Here is a 22500-nt window from a genome sequence, read left to right on the forward strand (position 1 = left end):
ACCTAAAATTGCATTGAGAAGTGGTCTGCTGAGAGGGTGGTCTTCTCAAAGAAAACAGTCCATATGTATAATATATGATGGAATCTAAAATCTGGTCCAGATAAGGAGGGTGGTATCCTGGGGCTTATCCTAAAGATAGGCCAATAATATCAGATCATTGGGGGGGGGGGGGGGGTAGGCATCTGACTCCCGACACCCAGGAGTACTACAGTATTGGAAAATGTATCCTCTATCCAAAGGACAGGGGATAAGTGTCTGATCGTGGTGGGTCCGACCACAGCTACCCCCCGTGATCTCCTGCACAGCGCTCTGCTCTTCTAATGCAGGGAGCTTGAGATATTCAAGCATTGTACTTGTGTATCTCTGGCACTCCCATAGAGCTAAATAGAGGGCGTGTGCCGACCCCTGCTCTCTGTGTTAGGAGAGCCAGAGCGCCAAGAAGTCGGACCCCAACAAAATATTGTTTAAAGGGGTATTCTGGGCAAAAACATCTTATCCCCAATCCAAAGGAGAGGTGTTAAGATGTCTGATCGCGGGGGACCCACTGCTGGGATTCCCTGCAGCACCCGCGTTCTATGTGGGGACTGCATCTCCAGTTTCGGAAAGCTCCGGGTTTCCGGGACTGGGGATGTGACGTGACGCCACACCCCCTCCATTCATGTCTACAGTCACCACGCCCCCTCCCATAGACATGAATGGAGGGGGCGTGGCGTCACCAGTCCCGGAAACCCGAAGCTTTCCGAAACTGGAGATGCAGTCCCCGCATAGAATGCGGGTGCTGCAGGGAGATATCGGAGGGACCCCCGCGATCAGACATCATATCCCCTATCCTTTGGATGGGGGACAAGATGTTTTTGCCGGGAATACCCCTTTAAACAATATTTTAAGAAGCATGACCGAGACACCAGGTATGGCTCCACTCCAATCTCAGCCTCTATATGGGGTTGCCAGACATTTTAATGGTTCAGAATTGCTGACAGCTCTTGTGAACCACTTGTGTAATAGTCAAAACTGGCACACTAGCTTCCTAATGTGTGTAATTAATCCAATTTTAAAATACAAAAAGAGAGAGCAAAGGAGGAAAGAGAGAAGTCAAGAGAATCTATACTTCTAGGTGAGGCTGTGTGGCCGAAGCTTCAAGTTGGCCGACTGGTTACCAGAAGGAAGAGCAGCTCTGGGGCACAAACTGCAGCTCGAACAACGCAGAACTATTGTACAAGCAAAACTACTCCATGAAAAGCCTCTTCTAAAAAGAACTCTTCTCTTACCGCCTGCAGGATGAGCGGGACCTGTGTGTTGGACATCAGCTTCCGATCTTGCTCCAGAAGAGAGGTGAGAGATACTCCAAATAACCGACTCTCTGCAATAGGGAGAGATATGGAGCTAGTATATAGATCATCAATAGGAAATCCTTTAGAATAAGTGTATTTGGCCTCTAAGGGGGTTTATTATATATGATTATAATTGGAAATTAGACACTAGAAATGGCAGTCCATGGAGGTACTAACCTGTGGACCTACGCTTGGCTGCTTTATTCCTTTTCAGATCCAGTTCTAAAACATCACAAAGTGCAGTCAGTTCAATCAGCGCAAGCGCAGGCACCTGCTTCATATCGAGAGACGACAAGTCGGAAACTCGCGTGACACCGAGTCTTCCCTTCTGTATCTGAAAATTCTGTAGGCACAGGAAACAAGACAGATGAGCAAGATGGATTACAAGCAGGGGTCAAGTCCTGCAGGAAAACGTAGGAGCTGAGTTCCAGCACTTTTTCCCATTAGGAGGAGTCCTGCAGGACCAGCCCTTGAGTGGAAATCATGGGTGAGTTCCTTCACCTTTTTTTCCCTAGGACTTGACCCCTGATTACAAGGACATAGCGCTGATAAGTCCTAAAACACCATTGGTGATGAATTAATTGTCCCATCAATGGTCTTTACGGGTCTCCACTTTGTTTTAAGAGTTACCATCACTTAAAAAATGTTTAAAATTAAAATGTCAGACAGATATATCAATTTTGATTGGCCATTGCCGAGACCCCCACCGATCTATAGCTATTGCTATGAGAAGTTTGTGGCTGTGCGCTTCATCCCATCTCAAATCTCGATCCAAATCATTGACTGAAAGGGCCCCTGCAATGAGTCGGACTAAAAGGAGAAGCAGGGAATGAAGCGCACAGCCACATGCTTCTCCCAGCAATATCTAGAGACCAGTTTGATCGATCAGGGACTCCGTGCTGAGCTAGATCTAGATATGACCAGTTGAAGTGTATGGCTGTGCGCTTCACTCCCTGGCTCACCGCTCGATCCAAACCTTTGGGGGGGGGGGTTGGGTGCAGGCTCCTGCTATGAGTTGGCTTAAGCTGTGAGCCGGTGGAGTGAAGCGCACAGCCACATGCTCCTCCTAGCCTAAAATATCTCAGTACTGAGCCCCACAAGGATCAAAACTTTTGGCCCCAGATATCTAGATATTCTAGGGAGAAGCACATGGCTGTGCGCTTCACTCTCCAGTTGTTTCCCTCAATGATTCGGATTAAGCAGTGAGCCAGGTAGCGAAGCGCTCAGCTGTATGCTTTACTAGGTTCTATCTAGCGATCAGTGATGTCCCAGTAGTGAGACCCTGACTGACCAAAAATTCCTTTAAAATTTAGGCTTTAGCTTAAATAGAACCCAATAATGGTATGAGCCCTTTACAGACATCCAGGGTGCCTCCAGCTGTTGCAAAACTACAATGCACAGCTTGCCCGGACAGCCTCTGGCTATCCTGGCATGCTGGGTGTTGTAGTTTTGCAACAGCTGGAGGCACCCTGGTTAAGAAACACTGCACTATATTGTGAAATTGCACCTTCTGCCCCCCCTGTCCCAGGTGCAAGTGGGGTGTTGTATGGGGGTCACATGAAAAACACCAAAACTTAAACCACCATGTAGCTACATAGGAGACGTTTTAGAAATAGAAGGAAGGCGTGGCATGTGACATGTTTCCTTTAATAAAGAAACTTACAGGTAAAGAGTCCGGTTGCCAGGCTGTTTTGCAATTCTCATTGTGACCCAATGCTGCTTGTTCTGAATAAGCCACCTCCATATTGTAGACATCAGATCTCCCAGAGCCTCTATCTAGACTGGAAAGAGCTAAAAAAGATAAGAGGAAACTAAATAAGACATCAAAATGCAACTTCATTTGCCAAAAGCCTCATAGCGGGAACATTCAGCCAGCGCCCCCTTTGTGTCTAAGCCTTTCTCCCACACAATGTCCTAATCCCACTGCTCTACGTGTAGAATATAAGGGGATTAACCAAGCGGCACGCTTACATTTGGTTGTGTCCTCCGTAAAACCATTTGTGTCTTCTGTTCCATTAGTTTCCTCCGTTCCATTTGTTTCCTCTGTTCCATTCTCCTCCAAAACAATATTCTACACAAGAAGAGGGGAATTAAATAGACAAAAGAAAAGATCAATTATGGAACACCAATCCTACACAAAACATAAATAAATAAAATTTATATATAAAAATACATAAAAATACAAATAAATAAAATGAAAAACAAAACATCTATTTCCCAGATAATTGTAGATTATCCACTATGGCTTCCATTAGCCTTGCATATACTATAGTTAGACTGACCATTTTGGTGTTAGGATTTGCCATCAATGTAAAGTTGGCTGTACCCATGCCCAGTGGTCATCTTAGTTTGGATATACTACTAATATTGAATAGTCTGTACATCTCCTCAGTGGCCATCATAGATGGAATAAGCCAACAATGTCCAATAAATTGTAACCACGCTCAGAGGCCGTTCTAGTAAATACACTGCTCAAAAACAAAAGGGAACACTAAGATAACATCCTAGATCTGAATGAATGAACTAGTCGTATGAAATACTTTCGTCTTTACATAGTTGAATGTGCTGACAACAAAATCACACAAAAATTATCAATGGAAATCAAATGTATCAACCCATGGAGGTCTGGATATAGAGTCACACTCAAAATCATAGAGGAAAACCACATTACAGGCTAATCCAACTTTATGTAATGTCCTTAAAACAAGTCACAATGAGGCTCAGTAGTGTGTGTGGCCTCCACGTGCCCGTATGACCTCCCTACAATGCCTGGGCATGCCTCCATGCTCTGGACACTACGCTGACAGACACAGCAAACCTTCTTGCCACAGCTCGCATTGATGTGCCATCCTGGATGAGCGATAGGTGGGTCCAAAAATGCATATATTTTATTTGTGTGTTACTTATCTAACACACGTTAGCTATTGGTGCCCACTCCCTATACTTTCATTATCCTCCGCTGATTTAAAACCTAACAACTACTAGCCTCCCCGACGTTTCGCTGACCGAATCAGCTTTGTCAAGGGTATTTAGCCTCACTACCCTTGACAAAGCTGATTCGGTCAGCGAAACGTCGGGATAATGAAAGTATACGGAGTGGGCACCAATAGATAGTTAGATAAGTAACACACAAATAAAATATATGCATTTTTAGACCCACCTATCCCTCCTAAGTGTATAAAAGACATTGGTTTACACACCATACCAGATCCGCTGGAATTTTTAAACGTCTATATGGGGTATTATTATTTTAACCAAACACCAATAAATGTTATATTTTAGAAAGAGGGGGGTTCTAGTAAAGGGTTTTCCCCGATAGGGGGCAACCCCTTAAAGGTTGTTAAATATCAGTTGCCCTGAAACCTCCAGGGACATTTTTGTTGAATTCAATTAAAGCATCCTGGATGAGCTGCATCACCCGAGCCACTTGTGTGGGTTGTAGACACTGTCTCATGCTACCACTAGAGTGAAAGCACTGCCAGCATTCAAAAGTGACCAAACCATCAGCCAGGAAGCATAGGTACTGAGAAGTGGTCTGTGGTCCCCACCTGCAGAACAGCTCCTTTATTGGAGGTGTCTTGCTAATTGCCTATAATTTCCACCTGTTGTCTGTTCCATTTGCACAAGAGCATGTGAAATTGATTGTCAATCAGTGTTGCTTCCTGAGCGGACAGTGTGATTTCACAGAAGTGTCAGTGACTTGGAGTTACATTGTGTTGTTAAAGTGTTCCCTTTATTTTTTTGAGCAGTGTAGTTAGGATATGCTACCAATCTCCATGCTCAATGACCATCATAGTTAGGATATGTCACCCATGTCCAATAGGTGAAGGACTGACTGTTGTGTCATACTGCCAGAATAGGTTGCAGTGGCTTCACATAAGTCCAGAGCCATTTCATCTCCTTTTGGCTCCATTGATCTTTTTCCCAGGAGGCCACATGATGTTTTAAACATTGTCACCCTTCCACTGATCAGATACGGGAAGCATATACAGTAACCCTTAGACCTACGATGGCCCCGACATACGATCATTTCAGCATACGATCACTCTCAGAGGCCATCGCATGTTGAAGGCAGCATCATGCTTTTGTATGTCGGGGCCATCGCATAAACGGCTATCCGGCAGCGCAGACTGCTTCAGCTGCCACCGGATAGCCGTTTACGGTGCCCCGTGTTGTCCGCTGACAATCACTTACCTGTCCTCTGGGCTCCGGCGCATCCTCTTCGGGATTCTCTGCATCGTCGGCGCTCTCCATCGTCGTCATCACGCCGCTGCGCACGCCGTCCTGTCATCCAATAGGAGCGGCGTGCGTAGCGACGTGATGGCGGCGACGGAGAGCGATGATGCCGGGGAAGCAGAGGCCTTGCCGGAGCGTCGGGGACACCCCGGGGATGCAGTGACAGCGATGGAAGGCGACATCCAGGGCAGCGGTGACGGTCAGGAGCGGCAGGGACAAGCGAGTATAACTTCCAATACCAGTGGTCTTCAACCTGGGGACCTCCAGATGTTGCGAAACTACAACTCCCAGCATGCCCGATGTTGTAGACCACTGTCCTATACTTTACATTGCACAGATCCCTCAACATACAATGGTCCATTTGGAACGGATTACCATGGTATGTTGAGGGACCACTGTACGCAGTATATTTAGGGTACAGTAAAGAAATCCCGCAGGTATAGCAGTCCTGGATACTTACAGTCTGGCTAGCTCTGTTGAACACATCCCTGACATCACGTGTCGGTTGTTTGGAACGTTTCCGGAGGGATCGACTATAGCTGTCTAGGCGGCGCTGCACAGCCGCGGTCTGTGTCCGTGTAAGAGTTGATAAGATTAAGACGTTGTCTTCTGTAGGACTTTGGTCTCCAATAAGAGGAGAGAGACCGGTGTCCTGCAGCCAGTCAGCTTCCGCTTCTCCCTCTGAAATAAGGGGAGGAAAAAAGCAAAATGAGATTAGGGGAAGAATCTGGTCAATGAATTCAATATGGATATTTTTTAGGGGGGTATCCAGGAAAAAAAAAATTTTTATATATCAACTGGCTCCAGAAAGTTAAACAGATTTGTAAATTACTTCTATTAAAAAATCTTAATCCTTTCAGTACTTATGAGCTTCTGAAGTTAAGGTTGTTCTTTTCTGTCTAAGTGCTCTCTGATGACACGTGTCTCGGGAAACGCCCAGTTTAGAAGAGGTTTGCTATGGGGATTTGCTTCTAAACTGGGCGTTTCCCGAGACACGTGTCATCAGAGATCACTTAGACAGAAAAGAACAACCTTAATCCTTTCAGTACTTATGAGCTTCTGAAGTTAAGAGGTTTTAATATAAGTAATTTACAACTCTGTTTAACTTTCTGGAGACAGTTGATATATAAAAAAAAAAAAAGAAAAGGGTTTTCCTGGAATACCCCTTTAAATCAAATTTCTTCCATGTGGTACCTATTCATTGCCACTTATGAAAGGGTTAAGATGTCTGATCGTGGGGGGGGTCCCAGCGGCCCCTCCATTTAGGTCTACTAGCCGTCACACTCCCTCCAATAGTGATGAATAGAGGGAGCTTCTGTCTTCAGAACACCACGATGCCGGCCGGAGATCGCGTTGGGTCTCATCGGCCTTACACCCCCCCCCCCACCCCGTGGTCAGACATCTTATCCCCTGTCATTTGGATAAGTGATAAGATTTCCAGGGGCAGAGTCCCCCTCTAACCCCATAAAAACTACCCATGAATTGTATACATTGTGACTAGTGTCTCCCTTCCAGAAAAGACCTGACCCTTCTCGTCTATAGTTATAAAGGAGAGGCAATTGAGTGGGGACCCCCATGTTCCAAATGATGGTAAGTAAGGCAACTCCCATTTTGGGTTTGGTCATATGGCCCCTTCTTAGGCTGGGTTCACATTACGTTTTCTCCCATACGGGAGCGCATACGGCAGGGGGGAGCTAAAACCTCGCGCTCCCGTATGCCTTTCTATGCGCGCCCGTATGTCATTCATTTCAATGAGCCGGCCGGAGTGAAACGTTTGGTCCGGTCGGCTCATTTTTGCGTTGACCACAGTTTTAGGTCTGAGGAAAAAGGGCTTACGGCGCAAAAATTAGCCGACCGGACCAAACGTTTCACTCATTGAAATGAATTACATACGGGAGCACATACGAAAGCATACGGGAGCGCGAGATTTCAGCTCCCCCCTGCCGTATGCGCTCCCATATGGGAGAAAACGTGATGTGAACCAGCCCTTATTTGAATAAGCTATGTAGAGCAGTGCTCGCTGTTGAACAACTACAAGTCCCATCATGTCTTGAGATTGGCTGTCAGGGCATGATGGAAGTTTTTGTTTTTTTAAGAGCTTGAGAGCCACCAGCTGGGGAACACTGCTCTACATTATAATGAATAAATTGGACATATCATGAATATAGCAACATAAACTCCGATGAGTTGGATAGTTGTTCTTTCTTCTTAGCCAGTTCAGCATGGTCATCCAGACACCCACAACCCTGTCCCATATGTATTCAGGTCAATGGCGAAAGAATGTAAGGAATCATCTTTAGGTCATCAAATAAAACGTGAACAGGGCTGAGTTTTATAAAAGGAACACCTCTCAAAATATTGTCATAAAAAGTTACTAACAACATAACCTTGTCCGAAATCTAAGTCAGAATTCATTTTATATTGTATGCAAAAAAAATTAATAAAAAACAAAAATCTAAATGTACAAATAGTGAAAAAACAAAAATCCACAAAAACTAATCACAGTATTGAGAAATGGAGACCCCTAGTGGGTGAATGGTGTAATGCAGGTTTAATAACAAAAGTGTAGTGGATTCTGGTAACTTTTCTGGATAATTTCTAATTTGTTCATAAGTTATAGCATCATTTCCAGCCGATATCTATATTAGATATACACAGCTCCAAAAAAAAAAAAAAAAAAAAAGAGAACACTTAAACACCACAATGTAACTCCAAGTCACTGACACTTGTGTGAGATCCCACTGTCCACTCAGGAAGAACACTGATTGACAATCAATTTCACATGGAACAGACAACAGGTGGAAATTATAGGCAATTAGCAAGACACCCCCCAATAAAGGAGTGGTTATGCAGCTGGTGACCACAGACCACTTCTCAGTTCCTATGCTTCCTGAAGGATATTTTGGTCACTTTTGAATGCTGGTGGTGCTTTCACTCTAGTGGTAGCATGAGACGGAGTCTACAACCCACACAAGTGGCTCAGGTAGTGCAGCTCATCCAGGATGGCACATCAATGCGAGCTGTGGCAAGAAGGTTTGCTGTGTCTGTCAGCGTAGTGCCTAGAACATGGAGGCGCTACCAGGAGACAGGCCAGTACATCAGGAGACGTGGAGGAGGCCGTAGGAGGGCAACAACCCAGCAGCAGGACCGCTACCTCCGCCTTTGTGCAGGGAGGAGCAGGAAGAGCACTGCAAAATGACCTCCAGCAGGTGTCCACTCCAACGGTCAGAAACAGACTTCATGATGGAGGTATGAGGGAAAGACATCCACAGGTGGGGGTTGTGCTTGGCATTTGCCAGAGAACACCAAGATTGGCAAATTCACCACTGACACCCTGTGCTCTTCACAGATGAAAGCAGATTGACACTGAGCACATGTGACAGAGTCTGGAGACGCCATGGAGAACATTCTGCTGCCTGCAACATCCTCCAGCATGACCGGTTTGGCGGTGGGTCAGTAATGGTGTGGGGTGGCATTTCTTTGGGGGTGGGGGGGGGGGGGGGGGGGTGCACAGCCCTCCATGTACTTGCCAGAGGTAGCCTGACTGCCATTAGGTACCGAGATGAGATCCTCAGACCCCTTGTGAGACCATATGCTGGTGCGGTTGGCCCTGGGTTCCTCCTATTGCAAGGCAATGCTAGACCTCATGTGTCTGGAGTGTGTCAGCAGTTCCTGCAAGAGGAAGGCATTGATGCTATGGACTGGCTGCCCGTTCCCCAGACCTGAATCCGATTGAGCACATCTGGGACGTCTCACTCCATCCACCACAGACTGTCCAGAAGTAGGCAGATTCTTTAATCCAGGTCTAGGAGGACATCCCTTGCTTGGTGTACAGCATTTCATCAGACAAAAAAAAAAGTGCATGAAAAAAAAAGTGCAAGAAACTGTCATGACAGGTGTGAATCCAGTCTAATATTATCTAGTCTCTTGGCAGTCTCTGCCTTTGACTGATTACAGCCACTCCCCCCCCACCAATCCCATAAACTTCTATGGGCAGCATGTAACTGATCCCTCCGTGAACTGCTGTTCTGTCTTATAAAGACAAGATGAAATTGTACATAATGAGTTTGGGGAGGGGGAAGCAAAAAAGGAGCTTAAAAAGTGGAATGCAGATCAGCATTTATCTTTAATAGTGTGGCATCCCAGTACAGGATGATGTGGCTCCATACTGTCCTCCTGCCCTGTCAGGCAGATTCCCTGCATGTCCCCAGGACCCCCCTTATAGTATCACCATAATGTATATATGTTTGTATTATAAAAGTATACAGTTTCTTTAATGTTTGGATCACATGATTGTTACCCAGAGGGCTCCAGTGACCAGGTGACCCCCCCCAAGTGACGTATGGGCTCCTTGCACAGCCCCCCTATATAACCAAGGGAGGGGATGCAATCTCTTTCTTAGCACATTGCTACTTCGTCTGAAGTCCAGTGCAGTCAAGTTGTTCCAGTGTCCAGAGCATTGGAGGCCTCAAGCCTAAAGTCCTGCAGCCACAAGTCTGTCATCAGTAAGTCAAGTCATCATCTCCCTCAAGTCAAGTCAAGTCCATCTGTAGTCACTATGGCCTGCACTAAAGGTCACCTGGCCACCTCCCTGGGATATTTGGCTGCACTGCAAAGACTATATCACCTGTGTTGCCTCAGTAAAGCTGCCATTATCCTTAATCTGGCATTGGTGTCTTCATTGCCCCTGCCTAACCCAGGATCAGCGGTATTACCTTCGGGTGGTAAAGGCTAAACCACGCCCTGGCATCACGACAACAAGGGGGTTAATACAATCTGCCCCTTGGGCCATAACATCTGCCCTGCATCTACCCTGCACCTCCCACCCCGACTCCACAATAGGATACATCTCACTGTATCAAATTTGCCTTTAACCCCTTAACCACCAAGGACATAAATTTACGTCCTGCTCATGCGGTACTTCGCTATTTACATCCTGTGCATGACCGCGACCATCGGAGCAATGCTCAAATCATGCAGACTGGTGCCGGCTGCTGCTCGCAGCTAGTGACCCGCCGGTAATGGCCGACATCCGCGATCGCGCAGATGTCTGTCATCAACCCCTCAGCTGTCACGCCCCCCTCCCATAGGCTTGCATTGAGGGGGCAGAGCGTGACTTCACACGGGAGCGGAGCCCTGACATCACAATACTCCGGCCCTGTGATCAGCAGTCATCAGACCCGGAGTGAACATGCTCCGGAGGCTGATGGTAACGGGGGGCTGCATGGAAGATCACGGGGGTCCCCAGCGGGGGGATCCTCGCGATCTCCTTTGGATAGGGGATAAGATGTCTTAGCGCCAGAGTACCCCTTTAAGGTCAAAATAGGCTTGGTCCTTAAGGGGTTAATGTTGATTTAGGTTGTTGGTTGAAATGACAGTGACCATTAAACAACATATCATTTCTGGCATGTTACAAGTATTGTCCACATTCTTTCTCTAAAAGAATTTGTGACTCACTCGGCTATATACATTCTATATATTTACACACAACTTAAAATGACCTGGAGGTAGAGAGCTGCAGATAAAGACACCAACACTAAATTTAAAAGGGAATTGAAAGAGTATCCAGCGCTGTAGCTCAATAGCAAAAGAATTAATTCGCTGCGGCAACACACAGGCATAGCACAGCAGTGAAGCGTTTCGATCATCTAGGCGATCTTACTCATACGAGTGAATGAGTAAGATCGCCTAGACGAACGAAACGCGTCACTGCTGTCCGATGCCTGTGTGTTGCCGCACCGAATAAATTATTTTGCTATTTAGCTACCGCGCTGGATACTCTCAATTTCTACATATCTATACAGCACTGTCCACGCTGATCCGTGTCACGACCAAGTCTACCAGGGGTGAGCTGGTTTTACTTCTACAATACTAAATTTAAAGGGGTATTCCGCCCCTAGACACCTTATCCCCTATCCAAAGGATGGAGGATAAGATGTCCGTTCGTGGGGATCACGCTGCTGGGGACCCCCGCGATCTTTCCTGCTGCACCACCATACATCAGCAGCCTGGAGCTATGTTTGCTCCGTGGCTGATGACGGGCAATACAGGGGACAGGGTATCGTGACCTTATGGCCCCGCCCCCTCAATGCAAGTCTATGGGAGGGGGATAAGCTGTCTAGTGGCGGAGTACCCATTTAAGGCTTCTGTCAAAAACAGGGACTGGCAACCACTGTCATTCCAGCCGATTGTAAACGCCAATGCTAATCTGACCAGTGTGTGATTATCTTAAGAATACAGCAAGGACTGGAATTCTTCAATCTGTCCCTGGTACGAGGGTAGATTCATGCCCCTATTGAGTTCCAACTTAAAAAAGCCCCTTTTATGTTAATCTGAGATTTATTGAATATTTCAGCAAATCTTAAAACAAGAAATTATATTGGATCACACAAATCCTAAATTAATGCATATGAGGATTGCTTTACGGAAAAAAAAATATATATATTTTTTTAATATTAACAAAAATTATATTAACAAAAACAAAAATTATGGCATAATTTTGTTAAAATTTCTTTAGTATGTCAATCTGTCAGACATGTGAACTTTTTTTTCTTTTTTTTCCAATATACATTATACGTATATACTAAATAATACTAAAAGGTTTGAAAAAAAAAAAAATAAAATAAAATAAAAAAACACCAAAGTCCATAAAGTACAGTCTATATCCTTGTTGTATCCCTACTGTGTTGATCCAGAGGAAGGCAAAAAACCCTTGAGGCTGATGCCAATTGTCCCATACTATCTGTCCCTATAGATCTAGTAACCATTATCACTCTACAGAAACCTATTCCGGCCCCTCCTTATCTCTTTTATTGAGTTCCCCATGACCACCTCCTCAGGCAGTGAGTTCCAGCCTCACTGCTCTTACAGTAAAGAACCCCCGTCTGTGCTGGTGTAGAAACCTTGTTTCCTCTAGACGTAGAGGATGCCCCCCTGTTATAGATACAGTCCTGGGTATAAATAGGTCATGGGAGAGATCTACGTTTTTTTTTTTTGTGGTTCAGTTCTAAAAGATTTAAAGGACATCTGTAGTGCAAAATAACTTATCCCCTATCCGAAGGGGCCCCCCGCGATCTCCGGTACAGGGCCGCGGCAATATACAGGAAAGGGGGCGTTCCGTCCCCGCATGACGCGGCGGCCGACACGCCCCCTCCATGTACCCCATAGAAATACATGGAGGGGGGAGTGTCTGGCGCGGCTTTCTGCTGGGGACGAAACTTCACTTCCTGCAGACTGCCGCGGCCCCGTCCAGGAGATCCCGGGGGGCCCCAGCACTCAGACCCCCGCGATGATCGCGATCTATAACTTATCCCCTATCCTTTGGATAGGGGATAAGTTATTTTGCGCTGGAGTACTCCTTTAAATAATAGTAGGTAGTACCTGTGAAGTAGATGGGGGCCACCTACCTTCTGGGGTGCTGGGCTCCGATGAACTGCTTTCCTCCCCATCAGATCCCCGCATCTGTTTGATATTCTCCACCTCTAACCAGAAGTCGTTCATAGAGAGGGGGTCGGAGTTTTTCCGGGAGCTGGTTTGGGGAGGATTCATGTTGCACTGGAAAGTCTGGAGGCTGCGGGAGACAAAGGACAGAAGTGAGAGGATTAGGGACTATATTATTGGCATATGTGCAAGTCTAATGTGCATCACAGTAATACCAGAGGGTCCACCTGTAGACTCCATTTATAAAGAGGTCATAGGATTTCAAGGAGGTGAATCTTGGAGCCCCTGGGTCCCAGTTTAACACCTGTAACAGGCCCCAAATCTGCTACAATGCGTTTGGAAAGTAATCAGACCCTTTTCACTCTTTTTCATTTTCTTTCTGACAATTTGTTATATTACTCCTTGTGCTAATACAAAACAAAATTCTTGCTTTCCGCCATCATTCTGCACTCAATTAAGTTCCCAAGTGCACAATGGCCTCTAATTCTTAAAGTAGTAATCCGCTGATCAGCATTTGGAACAAAACTGTTCTGAACACTAGAGTCGGGAGCTCATGACATAGCCCCGTCCCCTCAATGCAAGTCTATGGGAGGGGGCGGGACTGCTGAAACGCCCCTCCCATAGACCTGCATTGAGAGACGGAGCGTGACATGAGGGGGCAGGGCTATGAACAGTTTGAACAGCTTGTTCGTAACGCTGAGCAGCGGAGTACCACTTTAACCCTTTCAGGAGACAGACAATTTCAATTTGGGGTATTTTTGTTTTTTCCTCCTCACCTTCTATTCGGCATAACTTATTTTCCCACCTACAGACCCATATAGGGACTGTTTTTTGTTGTGACCCATTGTACTTTGTAATGACATCACTCATTTGACCAAATACATGGTGAAACAAAGAAAAAATTGTGGGGCAAAATTAAAAAAATAAAAATAAAATAAAAAACCCTTTTCCCAACAATTGGGGGCTTCCGTTACGCAGTGCACTTTTTTTTTATTCTGTAGGTCCATAGGATTAAAATGATACCCAATTTATATAGGTTTAGTTTTAAATTTTATACTTTTAAAAATGATATTTTTGTCCAAAAAAGTCATATGCTTAAAATTGTCCTTTTCTGACCCCTATAAGTCTTATTTTCCCGTATACGGAGATGTATGAATGTCTTTTTTTGCCATGGTCTGTAGTTTTTACTGGGGCCATTTTTTTTGATGGGACATTTTCATTGCATTTTATTTTTTTTATAGTAAAAGAAAAGTGACCAAAAGTACTTAATTTTTTAGTATTTTTTATGTTTAAACCAATTGACAATGCGGCCTCATTTACATTATATTTTAATAGCATCTTCTGCCCAATACCATCCCTACAGTGATCATGGTGGGGACAGCATCATGTCTGGAGGAAACCAGGCACTGCCCATCACCTGCCCAATACCATCCCTACAGTGATCATGGTGGGGGCAGCATCATGTCTGGAGGAAACCAGGCACTGCCCATCACCTGCCCAATACCATCCCTACAGTGATCATGGTGGGGGCAGCATCATGTCTGGAGGAAACCAGGCACTGCCCATCACCTGCCCAATACCATCCCTACAGTGAAGCATGGTGGGGGCAGCATCATGTCTGGAGGAAACCAGGCACTGCCCATCACCTGCCCAATACCATCCCTACAGTGATCATGGTGGGCGCAGCATCATGTCTGGAGGAAACCAGGCACTGCCCATCACCTGCCCAATACCATCCCTACAGTGATCATGGTGGGGGCAGCATCATGTCTGGGGGAAACCAGGCACTGCCCATCACCTCCCCAATACCATCCCTACAGTGATCATGATGGGGGCAGCATCATGTCTGGAGGAAACCAGGCACTGCCCATCACCTGCCCAATACCATCCCTACAGTGATCATGGTGGGGGCAGCATCATGTCTGTAGGAAACCAGGCACTGCCCATAACCTGCCCAATACCATCCCTACAGTGATCATGGTGGGGGCAGCATCATGTCTGGATGAAACCAGGCACTGCCCATCACCTGCCCAATACCATCCCTACAGTGATCATGGTGGGGGCAGCATGTCTGGAGGAAACCAGGCACTGCCCATCACCTGCCCAATACCATCCCTACAGTGATCATGGTGGGGGCAGCATCATGTCTGGAGGAAACCAGGCACTGCCCATCACCTGCCCAATACCATCCCTACAGTGATCATGGTGGGGGCGGCATCATGTCTGGAGGAAACCATTCACTGCCCATCACCTGCCCAATACCATCCCTACAGTGATCATGGTGGGGGCAGCATCATGTCTGGAGGAAACCAGGCACTGCCCAATACCATCCCTACAGTGATCATGGTGGGGACAGTATCTCACTGAGGGGGTGTTCTTGACTTTATCCCTTTAAGATCAAGATAAGTACAATGCCACATGTGTGTGCCGAGTAAGAAGCCCCTTCCAGTTCCGGACCGCCTCCCATCACCGCACAGAATCACAAACAAATAAATAAGGAAGCCCTGCTTCCTCATCATTAAAAAAGGAAATTCCCTCCTGTCACCTGGGATTTCCCTTCCACAGGAGAACTAGAGCTCCTAATCATATCTACAACAGATACTCCGGCCTAGAGACTCAAGGGACAAAAATGTTTTGCCATAACTCAACCTTTTTCAATGTGATAGTAGAAGAGCGCCGTGAAATAAGATTAATAAAACACAAGCATTCTATTTCAAAATCTGAAGCCTTTCAGTACTTAGCTACTGTATGCTCCTCAGGAAGTTGTGTAGTTCTTTACAGTCTGACAACAGTGCTCTCTGCTGAAACCTCTGTCCTTCTCAGGAACTGTCCAGATTAGAAGTATATCCCTAAGAAAACCTCTCCTGCTCTGGACAGTTCCTGACATAGAGGTGGCAGCAGAGAGCACTGTGGTCAGACAGGAAAGAACTAAACAACTTCCTCTGGAGCATACAGCAGCTGATAAGTACTAGAAGGGTTAAGATTTTTTTTAATAGAAGTAATTTACAGATCTGTACAAAACTTTATGGAACCAGTTGATTTGAAAATATTTTTGTCCCCACCGGAGTTCTCCTTTAAGCATCCAACATCTAAAACCAGTGGTCTCCAGATGTTGCAAAACTACAACTCCCAGCATGGTGCAAGAACATGCCGGACCGCTTGGAAATGAGCAGTCTTCAGCAGAATCGACATGTCAATTCTTTTTGCAAAGGCCGCAAATCGCAATTTCCGTGGTAAATGTCCCTGCCGCGGAAAATCCGCTGTGAGCACGGTGCAGCAGAGTCCTATTGAAAACAATGTGACTGCAGTGGAATTTCCGAGCTGAATTTTGACGCCAGATTCCGGACAGAAATAACCCTCCCCCTGTGTGAAGGAGACCTCAGAGGTTTTCCTTCACATTCCATCAGATTTACTAAGACATTAGGGCCGGCTCCACCTATAGGCAAAATAGGCAGCCGCCGTTCTGCACTCCGCAAGAAAGTTATTTCTCCAGGTCCTGACAGCCGCTAAGCTGTCACCCCAGTAGTAAGGAGATTACATGAGGAGGAGGTTTGTTACAGTGTGTCACCCCAGTAGTAAGGTGGGGAGTGACAATTGGAGGAGTCAAAGGGGTGGCAAAAATCCTTGCACCAGTCCTGTAAGACAGAGATTTGGAAAACCCAACAATAAAATCCCATTAACAACATTGGGCTGCCCAGAAAGTTAAACATATTTGTAAATTACTTCTATTGAAAATCTTCATCCTTCCAGTACGGTGCAGCAACATGAGAATACAGCCTTAAAAGGGGTACTCCACCCCTATCCAAAGGATAGGGGATAAGATGTCTGATCGTGGGGGTCTCACCGCTGGGGACCTCCCTGCTGCACCTGGCATTCGTTTAGAGAGTTGGGTGCAGTGCTGGAGGCTCGTGACGTCACAGCCATGCCCCCTCATTGAGGGGGTGTGGCCATGATGTCATGAGCCTCCATACAGCATCGCCAGTCACCCGGCATGGAGCAAAGTTCGCTCCATGCACTGGATGTTTGGGGTGCCACAGCCGAGATCGTAGGGGTCCCAAGTGGCGGGACCCCCATGATCAGACATCTTATCCCCTGTCCTTTGGATAGAGGATAAGATATCTAGGGACGGAGTACCCCCAGTAGCAAACAGTATAACATCCTTTCTCTCCTCAATCAACCAACAATCCAGAAAGCCTGATCGTCCAGTGCTTACTGTATAAAAGTTGGAGTCAATTTTTATGAATGGGATGAGACCACCACTTATCTTATAAAGTGGTCACATTACTAACAAAGCCCCTGTTTAGATTCCTTGTGGACGTCACATAGAGGGGGTCATGTGCACGGACACCAGAACACACAGCTGCTTTGTAAGACTCGATCTGGTGGACTCAGACATGGTCCTGCATTATGGGCTCAGACAGCGCCATATATATTCTGCAGAGGCCTCAGGAAATGTTATGATCACATGCTGATTCCCTCCGCACCCCAGTTAGACAAAGAACTGGCTTCAAATTGGAAATAGGCTTTCTTCATAAGATAATCCATTTCAGCAAATGAAGAAAATATTACAATACTGTATAATCTATGTATACATACTATGTATGGTGTAAGGTTATAGTATGTATATATCTTTATAAGGCTTTGTTGTAAAGCCGAAACGCGTCACTGTACCCTGTGTTCCTGTTATGACCATCTGGTGAATAAATATTATCCTCCGAGTTTCTGGACGCTGGACTCCTCTTCTGTTGTTCATTTGGGCGAGGTCCGTGCCCTGTCCGTGCGCACCTGGGGTGAGCTGAAGCACTGTTGTTTCTCTGTATATATCTTTGTATACAGTTATGTTTAATTGCATGTTGTATACCTCGTTGTACTGTGGTGTGTGTGCCCAGAGGGGCTGTGGGTCACTAGTTTGGCAGTGTTGCTGCCTCAGAGTTGGCTTTAGCAGCAGAAGCAGCGATTCTATTTTATCTAGAGCACAGGGGGACACCCAACAGACTCTGTTTAAGTCAATGGGATCCGTCAAGAATCTGTGGTGTTAGTTGTGCTCAGAGCCATTCAAAATCCATTAGGCTTTTTTGCGCCAAACAGACCACAGCACAACATACACCTCCGATTTCTGACGGATGAAACTGAACAGGTCAGAGCACCTTCGCTGCCCAGAGCGCTGTGTGTTAATGTCACAGTGGACAAGGCAGTACTGTAGCTTTGTGCCAGAGAGTCCATTGGGTGGGGTAAGACAGGCCATTATAGGTGCCCAGGTTTATAAAAAGAAAAAAATATTTTTCCACTGGAGTACTCCTTTAAGTGGCGTTTGGAGAGCCCGAGTGCAGAGCTCAGTGTGAGCTGCAGTGTGGAGAGGAGTCAGCAGGAGTATGAGGTGATTCAAGGGAAGCCTAAAGAGAATCTTCAAGCAAGTGACCACACCATTCTGCAAGTGTTCTCCGCCCAGGAGGAGTCAAAAAATTCCTAGCTGAGGGCACAAGAGCCAGTCAGTTGACGGGAACGCAGTGGTAGTCCGGGATAGATGCGGTAGAAAGCCTCCGGAAGCTGGATCCCAAGGGCTAGTTCCTACCCTGGCGGTGTAGATTTAATTGGACACTAGCAGAACCCTAGTCAGCATGGAAGGCCTCAAAATTAAGTCTAAAGTTCCATGTCTGCAACAAGTAAAGCCAAGTGGGTGTAAAACACTAAACATTTCAGCAGGGGTTATTCTGCATCTCCTCTGCTCTAATCTGCGCTGTGAGGACTCTAACTACTATTCCTGCCTCAGTAAATACAGTTATCCATAACTTGACATCGGTGTTTTTAATTATCCAGCGCCCGGCCCAGGAGAAGCAGTCATATCTTTGGACGGTGTAGGTTAACAGTGCCCTGGCGTCACAAAGTGATACATCTAACCACCTCAAGTCACAAACAGGACCCATACACCCTGCACCCAATCAGTAGCACCAGTTTGTCACCACAGTAGTCGACAGGGAGACCCTTTGAACCGGCTGGAATCCCAGTAATTGAGTTGACTGCAGTAGAAGACCAAATGGGAATCACCAGGATGCAATTCCAAGCACTAGTGTAGCTGTAGTCAGGTCATCTAACTTCAAAAAGGCAGAGGACTCCCCCATCCTGCAAAATACATGAGTAAGACAGCTGGTGCAAAGGCAGAACCATGGTAGGCCCATGACCCTTCAATGACTGTGACCCTTCTCAAGAGTTGGTACTAGATGCTGTGAACTCTGGGAGACATGACTTGGCCTGGAGATGCACTCTAGTACAGTGTTCCTCCTGACTAGTGTGTAAAACTACAACTCTCAGCATGCCCAGACAGCCAACGGCTGTCTGGGCATGCTATGAGTTGTAGTTTTGCAACAGCTGGAGGCACACTGGTCACGGAAACACTGCTCTAGTACAACACCTATAGAAAGTACACCCAGAAGGACTGGGGTGGGATGTGCAGCCTTCGGCATTAGAAAGAAACCATACAGAACATATTTGTTTGTTAGTTGCCGGTGTGATGTGTAACCACTAAGCATATGTCCCTCTCTTTGGTAGAAAAATAAAAATAAAATTTTTTGATGTGCACTGAAACAGTGTCAGCAACAAAAAGGAAAGAGTCCTCACAATGACCGTCACAAGTACATGCTTAGTAAGTGCCAGGAAACACAACGTTTGTACCAGAAACAATATGACCCTTTGTCTTCTTCTGGGATCTCTCAGTGACAGTATCTATATTAGTAATAAGGCCATTCAGTTTCAGAGCTGATCACCAGAGAGTTATAGTAAAACGTGATGTTAGATGTATGAATAATTGCTCTGTGTTAATCATGCAGAACGAGCCTGTCCAGGGTGACTGGGAAGCAAGAGTAGGCTCCCGCCGAGGACGCCTCCAATTACCCAGGACTAGTGTGTGTGGAGGGGGAAGGGGGCTGGGGGGGAAATTGCTGCCATTTGCCCAGGAGTCCTGGGCTACCAAGCGCTTCTTTCCACTGCAGATACTTGCAGGTGTAAGCTCACTCTGTAGGCTACAGGCACCCCTAGGCCTGCAGCCTACAGGGAGCCAGAAACTGCAAGCTCTCTGCACCCTGCCCCTAGCCCACAATGATGTCACTCTGAGCAAGGCCCTGCCAGCAGGGAAGCAGAGGGCAGGCAAATATAAAATAAAATATTTAAAAAAATATATATAAAACTATTTTTTTTTTTTTTTTTTTTGCAGAGGGCACCTACCTACTGTGTTACACTTCTCTTCCTACTGGGAGAACATACCTACCTACTGGGTTACACCTATCTTTCTACTTGGAACATATACCTACCTACTGGTGGTCCCTGCCAACTTTGTTATGTGGTGGCCTAGTATAGGAGATGTTACCCTGTACCCTTGCTGTCCTGTCAGGCAGCCTACTTCAGTGTCCCCAGGGCCCCTTGCACCCGTTTCCCCCCTGTACATATGTTCTGCAATGTGTTGTATTTTTAAGAGTTATGTCATGTGATTGCTACCCAGGAGGTACCAGTGACCAGGTGACCCCAAGAGTGACCTATGGGCTCCCTGCTGGTCTCCCCCATATAACCCCTGGGTGGATCTTCTCTCTCTCCTCTGCTGAGGTCCAGTGCAGTCGCCTAGTGTGTGTATCCAGAGTGTTGGAGACCTCAAAGTCCAGTCCTGCAGCCACCATCAAGTCATGTAAGATAAAGTCACAGCTTTAGGAGTCAAGTCAAGTCAGTGTGGTCTGCATTCAATTGTCCAGTCCTACTACAAGTCCCAGAAAGCCCTTAAGGTCTCTGCATCACTGGTCACCTCCCTGGGCCCTGGCTGAACGGTATAGACTTAACCATCTTTCTACCCTTAGTAAAGCTACCGTTGTCCATAACTTGGCGTCGGAGTCATTATTGCCCCTGTGCCTAGCCCATGATCTAGTGGTATACCTTTGGGTGGTTTTAGACTAAACAACACCCTGGCGTCACGAATACAAGGGGTTAATGCCATCTGCCCCTAGGTAACAATATCTTCCCTCATCACACCCCGCTACCACAGTTACGCTTATTTTCCTACTGGGAGCACATACCTATCTACTGATGGTCCCTGCCAACTTTGGCACCCTATCTTCATACTGGGAGCATATACCTACCTACTGGGGGGGGGCACCTGCCTACTGGGTAACACCTATCTTCCTACTGGGAACAGAGTAGGAAGATAGGTGTTGCCTACTGGGGGCAACTTTGCCATAACCGCCCACTCCCGCAATGTGTGTGTGTTCCACTCCCGCCCCCTCCCGCAACAAGTCTACACCCAAAAACATTGTCGCAACTTTGAGAAATAGTACCCTCCGTGCCATTCCCCCCCACCCCCTTGCAATTTAATCAGGTTTGTGGCTGCCCAATCCTGCCTGTAAAAACCTAATTTCTGCCCATGCAAGTTTTTTTTATTGGATCCAGAGGGATCCCAATCCCAATGCAGGGATCTAGTGCAGAGTCTCAGATATTTGCCCGACAGATTCTGCCTATATGAGTTTTGGATGGGAGTTATAGTCATGGAAGTCAGGTCTGGATGGAAATAAAAAAAAAATAAATAAAAAAGGTCTGCGATCAGGGAAGACGTCACAGTTGAGTCCCTGAATATAACTTACTGCGCCATTTATCTTATCGGCCAAGGGCACTATAATGCCTTGACATTGCCCTGGGAACTAGTCAGCGTTTTATGCCGGCTCTGTATTGTGTCACTGTGTTCACTGACCTAGATCTGAGTACAGCATGTTACACAATAAGGGATTGTGAGGGAGACATATGCTCCGATAGCAATTGGGAACAAGGAGCCCATATACAATTCATACACTGGATCCTTCTATTGTGCCTCTAAGTCAGTGTTTCCCAACCAGGGTGCCTCCAGCTGTTGCAAGACTACAACTCCCAGCATGCCCAGACAGCCGAAGGCTGTCTGGGCATGCTGGGAGTTGTAGTTTTGCAACAGCTGGAGGCACCCTGGTCGGGAAACACTGCTCTAAGCATTCTAGTCTGACATCACAGTCTAGTAGGTAGCTATGACATCACAAGTATGTTTCAGTCAGATATGCTGCTGTAACATAAGCTGATCTATTACGAGACCCACTTGTGATGTCATACTAGCTTACCCGGCTTAAAACCTACTTGTGATGTCAGCACGCCTTTAGCATTGTGATAACAGCAGGCTATTTGACTTAAAGGGGTACTCTGCTGGAAAACCTTTATTTTTATTTTTTTAAATCAACTGGTGCCAGAAAGATTTGTAAATTACTTCTATTAAGAAAATCTTAATCCTTCCAGTACTTAGCTGCTGTATGCTACACAGGAAGTTCTTTTCTTTTTGAATTTCCTTTCTGTCTGACCACAGTGCTCTCTGCTGACACCTCTGTCCAGGTTAGGAACTGTCCAGAGCAGGATAGGTTTCCTATGGGGATTTGCTCCTGCTCCGGACAGTTCCTGACATGGACAGAGGTGTCAGCAGAGAGCACTGTGGTCAGACAGAGGA

General features: G+C 46.3%; 1 protein-coding gene across 14 annotated transcripts in view; it reads right to left on the reverse strand.

Moving 5' to 3' along the window:
- ARHGAP40 (Rho GTPase activating protein 40) overlaps positions 1–22500 on the reverse strand; it is a 263780-nt gene that overhangs the window by 10346 nt on the left and 230934 nt on the right. For all 14 annotated transcript variants that reach the window (XM_056549621.1, XM_056549624.1, XM_056549626.1 and 11 more), the window contains 6 exons: positions 12974–13137; positions 6028–6248; positions 3303–3402; positions 2995–3122; positions 1509–1674; positions 1269–1360 (listed from right to left, as the gene is read on the reverse strand). In XM_056549621.1, the coding sequence (XP_056405596.1) occupies positions 1269–1360; positions 1509–1674; positions 2995–3122; positions 3303–3402; positions 6028–6248; positions 12974–13137 (871 nt within the window). The remainder of the gene's footprint in view (positions 1–1268; positions 1361–1508; positions 1675–2994; positions 3123–3302; positions 3403–6027; positions 6249–12973; positions 13138–22500) is intronic.

The sequence above is a fragment of the Hyla sarda genome, chromosome 13, assembly GCF_029499605.1.
Source record: "Hyla sarda isolate aHylSar1 chromosome 13, aHylSar1.hap1, whole genome shotgun sequence".
Classification (NCBI taxonomy): domain Eukaryota; kingdom Metazoa; phylum Chordata; class Amphibia; order Anura; family Hylidae; genus Hyla; species Hyla sarda.